Source organism: Silurus aristotelis (genome assembly GCF_946808225.1).
Source record: "Silurus aristotelis genome assembly, chromosome: 9".
In the NCBI taxonomy this organism is placed as follows: domain Eukaryota; kingdom Metazoa; phylum Chordata; class Actinopteri; order Siluriformes; family Siluridae; genus Silurus; species Silurus aristotelis.
This window is the reverse complement of record NC_139582.1, coordinates 11,437,227-11,454,106: the sequence shown is the minus strand read 5'-3', so window position 1 is coordinate 11,454,106 and position 16,880 is coordinate 11,437,227. Positions and strand designations below refer to the sequence as shown.

The window sequence follows — 16,880 nt, the reverse complement described above, 5'->3', positions numbered from 1 at the left end:
AAATACTCTACATTGTTACAAGTTATAATGAATTTTATAAGACTTTATACACATTGTTAATGACAAGGCAATACAGCTAGCAATTCAGTTTATAATGCTTAAGTAGTGCTTATAACCCAAACACATCTTCATTACACCTACTTATAATGCACTATAGAAAGTGACCTACTTAGTAGCCCTAACCCCTAAATTTGAACATTAAATATCAAAAAGGTGGGGGAAAAAAAAAAAAAAAGAAAAAGAAAAAAAAAAAAGGCATTCCACTTTCAACACCTTTTTGGATTGGAAACTTTAATTATTGTTATTATTTATACACATCAATATTAGACAATGAAAAGACTTATGACTTTTGAGTTAACAGTCTAACAATTTATGTTTAAATTTTAATGATAAAACGATTTAAAGACAGCTGTATTTATTTATTTAAAAAAAAAAAAAAAAAAAAAAAAAAAAAAAAGATCTGAAACTAGTTGGTTTCTGCAGAAAAACTGCCACAGTTAAAATTTCCCACAGAAACCCAGGTTTGGGATAACTAAATATACAAACATACACAGAACAGTAAATAGAAAGAGAGAAAAAAAAAAAAAAACAATACACAGATAAGAAACACATTTCCATTTAAAATGAATGGCAGAAACATTTCCTTGCGTTAAGGATCGTCGTCTTGCTGAGCGATTTCTGCTGCAGCTGTTTTTTCCTTTTTTTTTTTTTTTTTGACAAAAAGAAAAAAGTCTCATTATGTGACAGAAAATCTCTCAAAAAATATTTACAGCTGTATTTTTGCACTTCAAGACAAAGATCTCTCACACCGTCACATGCAGGGCAAGGTGTTTTGTACAACGCGTTAAAATACACGAAAATCCATTTGCATACTTTATGTAACTGATTGTGAACTCTTTCAATGAGAAAGAATATTAAACACCTTTCTTTCTTTCATTTTTTTAATAGAGCAGGATCCTTGGGATCACTTCTCTTCTAGTATTGCTTTGCAATTATTTATTACAAATTTAAATGAATTTTTTTTTACAGAAGCTTTTTTTTCTACTATGCATTTAAGGGGATTTAAAAAGGAATTGAGTTGAATAGGGACTTTGACATTCAGATACAGAAATAAAAAGGCAACAGAGCTCACAGAGACTCTTCCCAGCTCAAATGTTTTCAACTGTGGAAACAAAATTTGAACAGTGATGGGAGCAAAACGCTACCATGATTCAATTCAATTTCATATCAACCATTAAACATAAATGAATTACTACAGCACCAAAATCTGTAGCTCTTGTTTCATTATTGCATTCAATTTAGATGTAACTGTGTTTAACATTTTTATTTGACAAGCTTAGTATTGCGTTTCATTTTTTATTCTTTTCAAATTCGCACTTTTTTAAATTCTGTAACACCGCATATTGAAGTGCCTTAAAAAATATATATATATATATATATATATATATATATATATGTGTGTGTGTGTGTGTGTTTATTTAAAAAGCAAACAAAAAAGGATCCAAATACTTAAAAATGACCCTTTAAACCAGGGATTTTCAAACTTGCTGCAGACATTTAACGTTTTTTTTTTTTTTTTATTAAACAGTAGATAAATGGACTAAAATCAAAAATCATATTGAAGTTAAAACCGACTCCTTGGATATGCTTCCCAAAACTTTGGATAACCATGATGGACTTTAAACAAAGCATAAAAAGTGCTTTAAAAAAAAAAAAAAAAAAAAAACCTGCACGAGAACAACAACACTGCAACATCTGAGTAAAGACAAAACACGTGAAATGCACTATAAGGACAAATGTATTGGGACACCTGACTTTTCCAGCCATATATGTTTCTTCTCCAAACGGTTACCACACAGGAGGCACGCAATTGTACAGGCTGTCTTTGGAAAACAGTAGAATATAATTTTCCCTTGACTTGTACTAGAAGACCCAAACCTGTGTCAGCATGACAACACCAGCTCCACGAAGATATGGTTTCAATGGGTGGAAGCACTGAGAGTCAGTAAAGAGCTCTAACCTCATAACCTTTGGGATGAGGTGAAATCCTGACTGCACCCCATCCCTCCACACTCTACATCAGTACCTGACTTTACTACCATCCTCGTGGCCCAAAAGACAAAAAATCCACAGCTACACTCCAAAATCTGGTGAAACCTTTTCCCAGAAAAGTGAGGACTAAATGTGGAATGGGGTGGTCAAAAAGCACAGAAGAATCTTATGGTCAGGTTTCCACAAACATTTGTCAGTATAGTGTCTCACTCACTCATTATGAGATTATTAACCATTTTCTAGACATTTACTCAGTTTGCTAGTTCAGTGCAAGCGAGTTAAAAGTGTCATTTGTTAATTGGCAAAGAATTTTTTTTCTTTTTTAGATCATTTCAGTCCATGCTGCTTTTGCTAAGACCCATTTTCTCAGGTGATTCCAGGGAATTTCTAGTAAAAAAAACAAAAAACTTTTGTGCTACTTTTTGTGGTCAACATTTCCCTTAAATTGCTTATTTACAATTGAACACTAAACCATAATGGATCATGAACACTGATTTACAAAAATAGATATATCTAATACAAATAATAAAAATAAGAATGTAATAAAAACGTAAATATCTAAAAAGAAGAAATAACGCAACCTTGAGTGGCGTTCTTGGAATCGTAACTTGAGTATTATTGACAAGTCTCGAAGGTGCAGATGTTAAAAATTGTTACAAAACCTTAAGTAGCTAAAAAAAAAAAAAAAAAAAGAGAAGAAAACTGGCCACTTTAATAGGGACGCCGGTGTAACGCATTTCCAATTCACCAGATGTCAAACATCTAGATGAGAAAGAAATGTGACCTCATTGACTGTAGCTCACAAGTGCACACAAAGTCTCTACACACGATGGTGCAAAAAAAAAACTCACGACAAATCTGGTTAGAGCTGATAGGAATTCTAAAGACAGACAACTGCTCTTTGCCACCATTGTGAGCAGAAGAGCATTTCTGTAAATGCGTGAAAACCTTGGGCCGGATTGAGTCTACCAGCAGAAATCCACATGCAGTCAGCAAAGGAACAGGAATCTGACTCCATACAGTAGCAGACGCTCCCTGACTAAGAGGTGAATACAGAAAAATCACCATAATTCAGCAGGGTTTCAGGTGTTCCTATTAAAGTGGACAGAAAGTGTATTAAATCCCTTTAAATGTTTGCCTCTTCCGGACTTACGTTCCTATCTACACAGTTTTCCAATCGGTTTCATTGTAATTACTGAAGAATACATACTTGTCAAAGAATAATATGCTTCAAGATGATTAACAGAATAATAAAATAAAATGAAATAAAATAAAAGGGGATCGTCCCCTCCTTAAGATTGTGCACTTCCACTTCAACAGAAGAAGCGAGTGAAAAGACAGAGCAAGCACATGCAAAAACAAAAGCGAACAATCACTCGAGTGCTGAAACTCGGGGACAGCCTCATTAACACCACAATTTATAAATCCTATTTAATCTGCTGTTTTTTCCCCCTCCCATCACTACTGTAACAGCAGGAAGGAAACACCCCCCCCCCCCCCCCCCATAAAAAGGCTGGTTTTCTGCCGTCCTTGTCAGTCTTTATTACTCGCGTTTGGCTGCAGACGTCCCGGGACTCGCGCTTCAGTCAGGAGGCAGCAGGTCGTGCAGACGAAAGCGCTCACGTACGTGTGGCCGCACATCCTCATCCTAAAGAGAGGAGACAAAATAAATAAATAGACAGACAGACACATAGAAGTGCAATGATCAGATGATGTGGATTGTAGATTTTAATGAATCGAGGCAAATCCATAATCTGTAAATAGAGCTGCTATCTTTAAAAAAAATAATAATAATAATAATAATTAAAAAAAAAAACTAAATCATCTAACAACTAGAGGATACTAACTCAAGTGGCAGCTGAAGCTCATGTCGCTGGCATTAATCAAAATATTGAATTGTTGCTTTATGGATTAAAATCACAGCAGGCTCTGTGCTACTGTAACAATATCGAGTAATTGTCTTGGGAATAGTCATGTTTAATGTAATCATCAAACAATGGAATGTTGCATTAAGAATCTAAATTGTATCGCAGCAGATTTAGTGATGAACATATCATATATCACATCAGCATAGTCGTCAAACACTGAAATCGCTGCCTTTCCAATGAAATGTATCATGTATCGTAGCAAACTAAGTGGTTAAAAACTTCAAATCGTTCTTATGATTTAAAGTCGTATTAAACAGATTTTGGTGGTTTTGTGAAAATAACTTTAAAACTGATCGGTTGCCTTAAATATCTAAACTCAACATGAGAAAAGAATATAGGTATAGGTGACAAGTAAAGTTTTTTTATTTATTTATTTTTTTGTATGTATTAATCCTCAACTGTATCGTTGATGATTGTGAGGTATCGTCCAAATATTGAATCGCTTTCTCATGGAACTGGATTGTATTGCATCAACTATAGATATATATAACAATGAATAAATGAATCAGTGGATAAACAATTCATATATGCGTTTTCAGCATTAATTATGGAAATCATTCATTCTTATTTAAAATAAGGTTACAGTCTGTGCTTACATTTTTAGTTACAGATAGAATTTTTTCATTAAGTCAAAAAATAAATGATTGAGAAAAACATGAACATTTTTAATATAAAACAGAAAGTTGTCAAGAAGCCCTGCTGTGAGGGACATACCAACTCCACCAGCTTTTCTAGAAAAGGCACCAGCTTGAGAAGTTCGTTGTCGTTCTTGTCCATGAACCAGCTTTCAATCGGGATCCCATTAGACAGCTGTGAATATCAAACACCGTGAGGATTTAGTTAATGATCCAATCAGCAGATCAATCAAATAAATCATAAAAATGATTCCTGCAGTTTGACTTCTGTCCAGAGATTCCAATCAAAAAACAGTAAAATCGCTGTACTATATAGTGTAGTTGTTTGTTTCCGTATTTAGTTGTTTGACCGTGGAATAAATAAACTCCGTGGGTGGTTTAATGTGCATAATCACGTAAATATTAATCCAAAACTAGTAACCTGAACTAATGGCTAAGTTATCCTACTTTTAGTAAATAGGATAATTTATTATTATTATTATTATTATTATTATTGATAAAAGCAAATCTGTGATTTGATTTTAGTTTTTTTAATGTAACAAAAAAATAGGATTTTTCAGCTTGTCAGCCAATGTCAGCTCACCTAGGGGGCGGGGCTTATGTGATACAACGGATGAATGGAGGATTCCTTTCACAGCTGGTTTTATCTCACCTGATACGCAAATGCTTGTGGCGAGTTGTCGATAATGATAGTCTTCGAAAGATCTCTCCCGAGAATATTCAGATCTTTGATGTAGTTGCCCTGGACACAGACACAATGTTCGCGAAATAACCTGTGCCTGGAGAAGAAAAAAAAAAAAAAAGAAAGGAAAAAAAAGAATGAGTGGAAAGAAAGTGTATTGGTTTCCATTCCAGTACTGGGATGAGACTGAATAATGCAGACAAACCAAAGAGCCGACACCTATATATCACATCGTCTGTCTGACCCGAAACTAACCCACATACCCAACCCACGCTGTAATCAAAGCCAGTAAAGAAACCACAGCGCATCATCGCCAAGATTTATTACAGTCCCCTCTCTACATTCAAATTAAAAAGCATTTTACGATGATGCATTTTTTTTATTTTTATTTATTTTGTCTCTAAAACCCTCCAAGATCTTTTTCAACTATAAATTTACTATAAATATATCCAAGCATCCCACTTACATCACAGCATATTACACTGTTTCAATTACACCATGGTCTGTCTACTCTATTCTCATTGGCTGGACAGTGTGTTTCAAACTAAAAAAAAAGGTACTTCTTATCCAATTACTCAATGCAATTAAAATAAACAAAAATTTAAAAAGATAAACTAATGACTTGTTCATTTTGAGAGACCTGCCTAACTTCCTCTCTCTTATTTAGTATTGATTTTTAATAAAGAAAAAAACTACTTCTTATCCGAATACTCGATTAATCGATAGAACGATCGTTAAAATACTCGATTGTAAAAATAATTGATAGCAGCAGCCCCAATCTTTAATATGGAGGCGTTTGTTTGGTCATTATTTAATCATTTCGAATAAGAACTGCTGCAGAATAAGAGGAATAAAACATGCTGGTAAAGAAAAATATTCAACTTCAGCATGGTTCCAGTAACTGTGTGATCACATCACTCCGGCGTGGATTAGATACTGAGAACAGCACTACCGGTCATGCATTATTCCTTACTTAGCTGACTCGGCTATTTTTTTTGGGCTTGGGGGGGGTTTGGTAATCAGGCTGTGTTTTGTATGCAATACACAACTTTCAGGTTTGTAATCAGGGTTTGTAACATGCAATCGATTTCTCAGTTTTGCTGCAATGCATTTATAAAAAAAAAAACAAACAAAAAAGTTAAAAAAAGTTATAATCCGCTTACCGAACTAACTCCTTCTTCGGATCGAGAATGTTCAGCAACTTATCCGCGTAAACTTTCTTCGACGCAGTGAAAAGAATGATCTAAGATCGATAAAAAAAAATTATAAAAAAAGGATCTTATTTACGGTCAGATTAGACATGCCCAACAAGTTTACATTACATTTTGCCATATTTTATTCTAAAAAGTGTATGAACGAAGGATAAAATACTGTAATCTCAGACGTTAACAGCATTTTACTTCTCATTCATTCTCAGTAATCGACTTTTCTCTGAGTGTGTGCTGTGTAATTACTGAGCGAGGAGAAAAGAAACATGGCAACCTCGTAAATCTGAGACATCCGCTGGAGAAATTCTCTAAAAAAGGGCCTCAAGCGCACGTAAACCTGTAGTTAAAGAAGAGGAGAAAAATCAGGTCGCATCTGCATTGACGCACACAAGACAGAAATACGAGCACAAATGCAATATACAGCATTGTGTGGATTAAAATAAGACCAGCACTTGGAGATTTTCGAAACAATTCTGTTGTTTTGTGTAAATGTGGTGACTTAAACCTTTGTGGACATAAACCATAAAATTAGAATCTGCTTTTTAAACATCCCATTTCAAAGGTATTACCCAATTTCTCTAATAATAAATTGAACCCTTCTGAGAGGATGTCAGGTGTTTATGTAGGGTGAGTGCTCTGGTTAAGGGTGCGGCGAGTGCTCCGGTTAGGGGTGCGGCGAGTGCTCCGGTTAGGGGTGCGGCGAGTGTATGGCTGGAAAAGTCAGATGTTCCAATACTTTGGTTGATATTGTCAATGTTCTTATTGTCATGATGTAGACACACGACAGCTGCACATCATGGACAAGCACATTTTTACTTCTTTTATCACTGTACATTTATCAGAACTAAATTATTTTCATCTCCATGGTTATCTTGTGATGTCTGAGAGAGTCTGGCTCACAAAACATTTTTATCATCATTAATGTAATTACTGCCAAAATCGCTGATAAAACATGAATGGCAATGTGCCACTGACAATGCCAATGTAATACCAGTGCGCTCTGATACTCTTTGCCTTTCTGTACATCTTCAGCCCTTTTGGATAAGGCATTAAAAGTGGTGCATTAGCGCCCTCTTGTGGAACTTTTCTTCTTCTAACTTGGGGATAATCACTTTCTTTCGGCTTCTCCCATTAGGGGTCGCCACAGCGATTTGATTTGGCACATGTTTTTACGCTGGATGCCCTTTCTAACGCAACCCTCCCTCCCCATTTAGTCGGGCTTGGGACCGGCACTAAGAGTGCACTGGCTTGTGCAACACTAATGGCTCGGGTTTGGTTCCCTGACCGGAAATCGAACCCGGGTTGCAGCGGTGAGAGCGGTGACAGTTTTTACCTGGTAAATGACATCTTGGAAAAGGACGGGGAACGTCAGTGCTGCATCTTCGAGCTCGTTCAGACTGCAATGAACTAAAGTTTCGTCCTTGAGACAGACAGCACACAAGCAATTACTCCATAAATCAAAACCTACTTCCTCTTTTAAACAGATATAAAAAGAGTTGTTGTTCCTTTAAGAACTAATAACTGCTGTGGTGTAAAACACTTTAGATGTGATGTAAGTAGATGATTCCACTTGTAGTTAACACTCACCAGGTCTATGACGAGGGAGAACTCGGGTGTGCTGCGTGTCTTTAAGGGCAGTGCAGGTTTACGTGTCAGCTGCTCCTCGGTTAGTGGGGGTACGTGCTTGATGAAAAAATATCTACGAACATCCAACACCAACATGTTCAACACAACCTAAAGTCAAAACTAGAGCACTCTAGATAGGAAAGCTACAAAGAGCGATAATAAACTAACACTATAACTGTTAGATCACATCTATCAGACATTATTACAGTAGGTTTTTTTGAAGGAGGAAGAAATTGGAGGGAACCCAAGAGAAACCCCAGAGGGACACAAGGAGAAAATCTGAAACTCCAGACAGACAGTAATCACCGTTTATCACTGAACCTAAAGGTGTACACCGACAATGCTGGTCATTTTCATACCAAAACCAAACTTTATTTCTCACTTTTATGAGATATGATCGATAGCCATTTTAACCCACATTCTAGACATGCATTAGTCCAAACTCAAGGGTGTGTTCAGTAATGTCACGGTCTGTAAGCAGTGGTACTCACGGGTCAAACACCTCCCAGTCCTCCTCACACGACGGGTCAGGAACACATGCAGGAACCTCCACATAACCACTGACTGATGGATATCCTGCAGCTAAACACAGAGAGACAGATAAAGTGATGGACGGACAGAGAGATAAAGGGTGGGGCAGACAAACAGCCTGATAAAGATTTGGACAGACGGGTAAAGGGATGGACAGACGATGACAGTGAGGGATAAAAAGAAGAACAGGCAGATGGGCAGAATGATAAAAGAGAGAGTCAGAGACCAATTGTTGAAGAAATAAAGACAGAGTCATAGAAAGAGAGAGAGAGAGAGAGAGAGAGAGAGAGAGAGAGAGAGAGAGAGAGAGAGAGAGAAAGAGAGAGAGAAAGAGAGAGGGACATATACACAGACAGATAAAGAAAGTAACAGAGACAGATATGAGACTTGATGGAGGGATGAGCAAACAGACTTGATAAAGACTGAGAGACCGAACAGACAGAAGGATAGACAGAAAAGAGAAGCAGACAGACAGACAGACAGGGAAATGTATAGACAAACTGATAGAGATGAATGAAGAGTTAGATAAAGCAAAGGCTAACAAAAAAAGAGAAATAGAAAAACGGACAGACAAACATATACAGAGATGGACAGATAGACTGAAAGAGGAAGGTACAAACAGGCATATTATATGACAGACGGATAAATTGCACAAGCAGAAAGAGATGGACAGACAGATAGATTGATAAAGAAATTCAGAGAGAGATAAAGAGAGAGACAGACAGACATATAAAGGAATGGAGAGACAAATGAAAGAGATAAACAGACAGACAGACAGACAGACAGACAGTCAGTCAGTTTTAGTTCTGTACCTGTGAGAGGAGGCAGATCAGAGTGATTGGCCACATCCTCTTCCTCCCCTCTCTCAGTGTGGCTGTAGTAGGGGGACATGGCACTGGGGAAGTTTGGGCCACACTGTCCTGGTGATGATGCGGCAGCCCCCATCGGCACGTCCTCCACCTGCTCCATGTCCAACTGCTTTATAATCTCCTCAGCCTCCATGGCCTGACCCGGCAGGTCCAAACCTAACAGAAAGGAATGATGATATTCTAATTTAATAACAATACTAATTGTATTAATACATGTAAATAATTAATTGTAAGTAAACATTTAAAAATATATTCTCAGCTACCCGGAAAAACTATCAGTATGACCATTTGCCGGTAGCCGATAGTTCCCGCGATCAACTACCGCTGGCGATTAATCGGCAAAACCGATGAATCGATCGACCGTTACCTCTAATGCCCAGTCGGTCAGCGAAGAGCACGAAAATCATTATAGAAATATCCCGCAGTTATCATGATCTAAGAGGTAATGGACTTTTCAGTTGCGCTGATAGACCTCTTACCTGTTCTGTTGGCCGGGGAGAAGTAGTTGAATACAGGAGAGAACACTGTTCCCAGTACAGTGGTTCGAGGAGGACTGTCCAAAGCATCTCCAGCCTCCAGCTTCACGCTGTTCTTGGTCTGTTTAATAGCATCACACTTCCTGGTTTCTGTGTCAGAGTTTTGGAGGTAAACAAATAATCTGCGTGAGGTTAAATTACGTTTTTCTTAATCACACCTCGGTTCATACGACTGCAACTCACGTGTACTGTAGTGCAAAGCCTTCTCAGTAAATTCATCTACCATGCTTCAATTTATGTGCCACCTCACCCTGGTTGATGGAGCGGCTTCTGCGTCCTACTCGTTTCCTGCAGACACTGATGCTTTGAGGGGACGACGTGATGAGGTCACAGGTCACACGACTCCTCTTGGCTCCTCGTGGTTTCTTCTGCTCCGAGCGAAATGAAGAAAGTGACTTGACTCACTGAATAGACTCAGACCACTCGACTCCAGTGCTTTAAATATGCTGTGAGTCTTTTAGCATCAAAACAAAACCGAACCAATCAATGTTGTGCTGATTTGGGATCGATAAATGGATGGATGTGTGTTAAAGTGCTCTCAAATCTCAAGTCTTATCCCAGAGAACCTTCTATGAGCATACGTTATGTTCAGTGTTGGGCAGTAACGCGTTACTAGTAACTAGTAACTTTTGACAGTAACTAATACTAATAATAAAAGTGCGTTACCTGTTACTTTTTTAAATGAATGAATTTGGGCTGAAGTGTAGACTACAGTCTAACTTGCTTACAGCAGCGTCGCATTGCAGGATTGGTGGATGAACCACTGTAAACACGAAGAAGACGCACTGTGGGCGTGTCTCCGTTTATTCAGGTCTGTGCGGCAGTAATGGCGAGTCGAGGCGAGAGCAAGACGAGTTTCTCAAAGTGGAAATATGTTAATTATTTCACTTTAGTTGAGTATAAATACAAAAACTTTTAAGTCAAATGTAAGTTGTGTCTTTCTGGTTCGAAGCTCGTATCTACTGCGATAAACAGCAACTCCAATCTGCCTAAGCTTCTCCAGGACCTCCATGCCTGAGGAACTAGTAGCTAGAAGCTAACCCGGTGTTCTGTTCTACATTGTGGATAGTTTTCATACTTCAGCTGTGAAAGGAACATTTTTAAGAGCTCAACACAACAGCAGAAGCCACTTTAGTTTTTGATTGTGAATCTATTATTCAGCTTGTTTTGTTGTTTATTTCAGAAATCCTTGTGATATATATTGTGCTGGACTTAAATAAAAGTGTTTAAAAATTACTTTGTGTTTAAGTCAGTTTTGTGTTTGTTTAGATCATAACGCATAAAAGGGCATTAATGGGAACATTAAAGAAGGTTCTTTAAAAAAGTAACTAAAAAGTTACTTTTAACAGTAACGGATTACTTTTTGATGTAGGTAATGAAGTAACGAGTAACTGTAACTAGTTACTATTTTTTTTAGTAACGAGCACAACACTGGTTATGTTTTAGAAAAAGTTTATGTAAAAAAAATAATAATAAAATTGCCTATTACTTTAATATATATATATATATATATATATATATATATATATATATATATATATATATATATATATATATATATATATATATATAAAAAAACAAAAAAAAAACAACAGCTATAATATCTGATCTGCCTGTTTGAACTTTTTCACCATTTGTAATGTTCCTGTGTGTGTGTGCAGGTGAGTGTATGCAGTTCTTTCTGATATTATTTTTATGCTTTGATATTTTCTGCCATTCAGGAAACACCGTTATAACATCTGTTCAAATTTCAATATAGCAGTTATGTAAGACAGGGTAGTTTTTTTTTACCTTCACAGCGTCATGATGGATGATAGTCTTCAGAAATCCCTTTCCTCCGAGTGAGCATCGTAGGCCTCTCCGCTTGGGTTTTCGAGCTCGTGGTCGGACGCAAGGCGGGTTTGGTTGCCGAGATGCCTCACGCATTCTCAGCTTCATGATATCGTACGGTCACATCTACAACTGTTGAGAAGAAGAAGGAAGACGAAAAGGATGAGACATCTTCCCGTATGGCAATAAAGTCAGGAGATCAAATTCGAGGTTGTTTTGTGAAGATGTACGAGAGCATTCATCACGTTCAGATAAAGACTTTCTGCTAAAAAAAAAAACCCAGAGAAGGGACAGAGAAGGAAGGCAAAGCAAAACCTCAAACAAATCCTTTCTGAAATAGGGAACAAAACTGGACTGTATCTGGAAAAGGAGGCGGGGGAGGGGGCGGAGATCCGAAAATTAACACCAGATTGCTAGAAAATGTGTACAAAGAAACAGCATTTTCTGCACATCTGTGATCTACAACGAATCAAACGTTTAACGGTTGTAAAAAAAATTAAAATTAAAAATAAAATGAGGTTTGGAGATTTGTGGTGTTGCGCAATTTTATATTAGGGACACGACGACAGATCGCAGAGGTTAAAACACTGCTAAAATTCTAGCAGACAGAAATTTTTATTTTATTATTTTATAAATAAATACAAATTTGCTACAATCTCTAGCACATGTTGGAGAACGAGACATAACTTTTTCCAAATTAGCATCACCCACATCCCGCGTCCTTTTCCCATTCAGCGTATTGCTTTTTCTGTCAGCGATTTATTTTATTTTTTTTGTGTCTACCTGAAAAAAACTCATACAGATATTATAATGAATGGGTTTTATGTTGTGATGACCCTGTAATGAGATTCTTGGTGAAAAGGTGAAACCAGAAATCAAGACATTTTACACTCAGTATTGTGCTTTTAATTTTTTCGAATAATATAATTATAATATTATAATTTCTTGGTCAAAACAACTAGGCTCATTAACATATTACACCACATTCATGCACACCACTGAGGGGTTTTATATCAGCATTTTATTTTTAATAAAATCAGCTATTTTTTTTTTAGCGCAAAGCTAAACATTTCAGACATATTTGGGAAACATCTACTTATATCTAAAGGTTTATCTAGATGATAAATATACATGCTGATAAATATACAATTAAAACTGGTGAAATATGTATAGAAAAACAGAAAAAAAAGAACGCAATTTTACATCCGTACATTTAGACAGGTAGAAGTTGTTTGGTTTTAAATGAAAAACTATGTTTTTTATGATCAACTGGCCGAAATAAAGCGATTCATGTCCATTGTCTATCTTGTTGCTTATTAAATATTATTAATACTCCTGGAGCACATTTCCTGATTCCTGGAATTAATCTAACAAACACATATTCAGTTTTCTGTTCATGTTTTCAAGTCTACAGCTTTATCCGGTATCAGTTTTCTTTTTACAGCATATTAAACAGATCCTCAAAGTTATTTGTAAAAGAATTCATTTAAAAAATTAAAAGAAGGTTCATGGATGCTATTAAATAATTCAAAAACCAAAACAAACATTTATTTAGTAAAATCTAATCAGTTACTCCTACAGTATAATGTGACGTCTAAATAAACTGCCTTCTAATTTTAATCTTAGTGATAAATATACTAAATAATATGAGTCTATATTAACACAGCCACACACCATAAACAACACAGCCACCAACACCATCACAGTCATCACCACCATAGCCACACAGCCACACACCATAAACAACACAGCCACCAACACCATCACAGTCATCACCACCATAGCCACACACAGCCACCAACACCATCACAGTCATCACCACCACAGCCACACACCATAAACAACACAGCCACACACCATAAGCAACACAGTCACCAACACCATCACAGTCATCACCAACACAGCCACACACCATAAACAACACAGCCACCAACACCATAACAGTCATCACCAACACAGCCACACACCATAAACAACACAGCCACACACCATAAACAACACAGCCACCAACAGCATCACAGTCATCACCAACACAGCCACACACCATAAACAACACAGTCATCACCAACACAGCCACACACCATAAACAACACAGCCACCAACACCATCAGTCATCACCAACACAGCCACACACCATAAACAACACAGTCATCACCAACACAGTCATCACCAACACAGCCACACACCATAAACAACACAGCCACCAACACCATCACAGTCATCACCACCACAGCCACACACCATAAACAACACAGCCACCAACACCATCACAGTCATCACCACCATAGCCACACACCATAAACAACACAGCCACCAACACCATCACAGTCATCACCACCATAGCCACACACCATAAACAACACAGCCACCAACACCATCACAGTCATCACCACCATAGCCACACACAGCCACCAACACCATCACAGTCATCACCACCACAGCCACACACCATAAACAACACAGCCACACACCATAAGCAACACAGTCACCAACACCATCACAGTCATCACCAACACAGCCACACACCATAAACAACACAGCCACCAACACCATAACAGTCATCACCAACACAGCCACACACCATAAACAACACAGCCACACACCATAAACAACACAGCCACCAACAGCATCACAGTCATCACCAACACAGCCACACACCATAAACAACACAGTCATCACCAACACAGCCACACACCATAAACAACACAGCCACCAACACCATCAGTCATCACCAACACAGCCACACACCATAAACAACACAGTCATCACCAACACAGTCATCACCAACACAGCCACACACCATAAACAACACAGCCACCAACACCATCACAGTCATCACCAACACAGCCACACACCATAAACAACACAGCCACACACCATAAACAACACAGCCACCAACACCATCACAGTCATCACCAACACAGCCACACACCATAAACAACACAGCCACACACCATAAACAACACAGCCACACACCATAAACAACACAGCCACACACCATAAACAACACAGCCACCAACACCATCACAGTCATCAACAACACAGTCACACACCATAAACAACACAGTCATCACCAACACAGTCATCACCAACACAGTCATCACCAACACAGCCACACACAGTAATCACCAACACAGCCACACAGTCTGTGTGGCATAAACAGCCACACAGTCATCAACACCATCACAGTCATCACCAACACAGCCACACACCATAAACAACACAGCCACCACCAACACAGCCACACACCATAAACAACACAGTCATCACCAACACAGTCATCACCGACACAGTCATCACCGACACAGCCACACACCATAAACAACACAGCCACCAACACCATCACAGTCACACACCATAAACAACACAGCCACCCACACCATCACAGTCATCAAACACCATCACAGTCAGTCATCACCTACACAGCCACACACCATAAACAACAGAGCCACCAACACCATCACAGTCATCACCAACACAGCCACACACCATAAACAACACAGCCACCAACACCATCACAGCCACCAAACACCATCACAGTCAGTCATCACCATCACAGCCACCAAACACCATCACAGCCACTAACACCATCACAGTCATCACCATCACAGCCACCAACACCATCACAGTCATCACCATCAAAGCCACCAACACCATCACAGTCATCAAACACCATCACAGCCACCAACACCATCATCACAGTCATCCCCAATACAGTCATCACCAACACCATCACAGTCATCACCAACACCATCACAGTCATCACCAACACAGCCACACACCATAAACAACACAGCCACCAACACCATCACATTCATCAAACACCATCACAGTCATCAAACACCATCACAGTCACCAACACCATCACAGTCACCAACACCATCACAGTCATCACCAACACAGCCACACACCATAAACAACACAGCCACCAACACCATCACAGTCATCAAACACCATCACAGTCATCCCCAATACAGTCATCACCAACACAGCCACCAACACCATCACAGTCGTCACCAACACAGCCACACACCATAAACAACACAGCCACCAACACCATCAGAGTCATCAAACACCATCAGTCAATCACCAACACAGCCACCAACACAGCCACCAACACCATCACAGTCAGTCATCACCAACACCACCACCAACACTATCACAGTCATCACCAACACCACCACCACCAACACCATCACCGTCATCACCAACACCAACACCAACACAGCCACCACCACCACCATATACCACACAGCCATTAATCACAACACGATTACCGCCACCAACACTCAGTCATCACCAACACAGCCACCGAAACCATGAACACTCATTAACACAGCCAACATAATCAACACCATCACCAACACTATCAACATCACAGCCAACATCAGTCAACAAAACAACCAACAACACCAACACCACCAATATCACCAACACAATCAACACCATCATCATCATCTTTAAAGCATTTAACAAAGCCATCACAACCACCATCACAGCCACCATTCCATCAGAGCAACAATCACCATCACCATCACAAACGCCACTACCAGTAACACCAACAAAGCCATCAAAGACTCCATCACAAACACAAACATCAGAGCCACTAACACAGCCAACATCAGGAAATTACTGAAAACGCGACAAACTTACTGTTAAAGCCCGTAATCCAGTCTGAGTGATGTCTGGGTCTTGATGGCGGTTGTAGACACAGTTCCAATGTCCGGCTTGTTTAATGTAAAGCCGCTTTTTCTTCGCTCTGCTCTTTAATGTTATTAAATTAGATTTTATTCACTGCACCACTAGTCGCCATTTCCCGCCTCCTCAGCCACACAGCGGACTGTAAAATACCCGGATAACGGAAAAAGCATTCTGCGCATGCGCACCGTCCACCTTTCATTAACACTTTCTTCTCAGCGTTCGTCTAAAGATACAGGACAATGTTTTTACTTTTTATTTGCAAAGAAATATTTCCTTATACTG

The 16,880-nt window shown here is 38.6% G+C and overlaps 1 protein-coding gene and 1 long non-coding RNA gene across 2 annotated transcripts in view; one reads left to right on the top strand and one right to left on the bottom strand.

Annotated features, from left to right (window-relative positions):
* The window catches only part of LOC310731394, a 103,350-nt gene that overhangs the window by 56,099 nt on the left and 30,371 nt on the right, over positions 1–16,880 (top strand). The window lies entirely within an intron of this gene.
* ctdspl2b (CTD (carboxy-terminal domain, RNA polymerase II, polypeptide A) small phosphatase like 2b) lies at positions 1,564–16,773 on the bottom strand. The gene is made up of 13 exons (XM_083550567.1): positions 16,551–16,773; positions 11,859–12,029; positions 10,318–10,435; positions 10,011–10,157; positions 9,475–9,687; positions 8,623–8,713; positions 8,093–8,204; positions 7,839–7,925; positions 6,780–6,842; positions 6,461–6,540; positions 5,268–5,394; positions 4,695–4,790; positions 1,564–3,700 (listed from the first exon to the last, which is right to left on the bottom strand). Exons 2-13 carry the CDS (start codon positions 12,003–12,005, stop codon positions 3,635–3,637), a joined length of 1,347 nt encoding a protein of 448 aa, XP_083406693.1. The 5' UTR covers positions 12,006–12,029; positions 16,551–16,773; the 3' UTR covers positions 1,564–3,634.

Coding starts and splice junctions, on each gene's coding strand:
- ctdspl2b (XM_083550567.1), bottom strand. CDS start 12,005: ATGAAGCTGAGAATGCGTGAGGCATCTCGGCAACCAAACCCGCCTTGC. Junction 8,205..8,622: donor GACTGGGAGGTGTTTGACCC/GTGAGTACCACT, acceptor GGATGTTCGTAG/ATATTTTTTCATCAAGCACG. Junction 4,791..5,267: donor CACAAGCATTTGCGTATCAG/GTGAGATAAAAC, acceptor TGATATTCACAG/CTGTCTAATGGGATCCCGAT.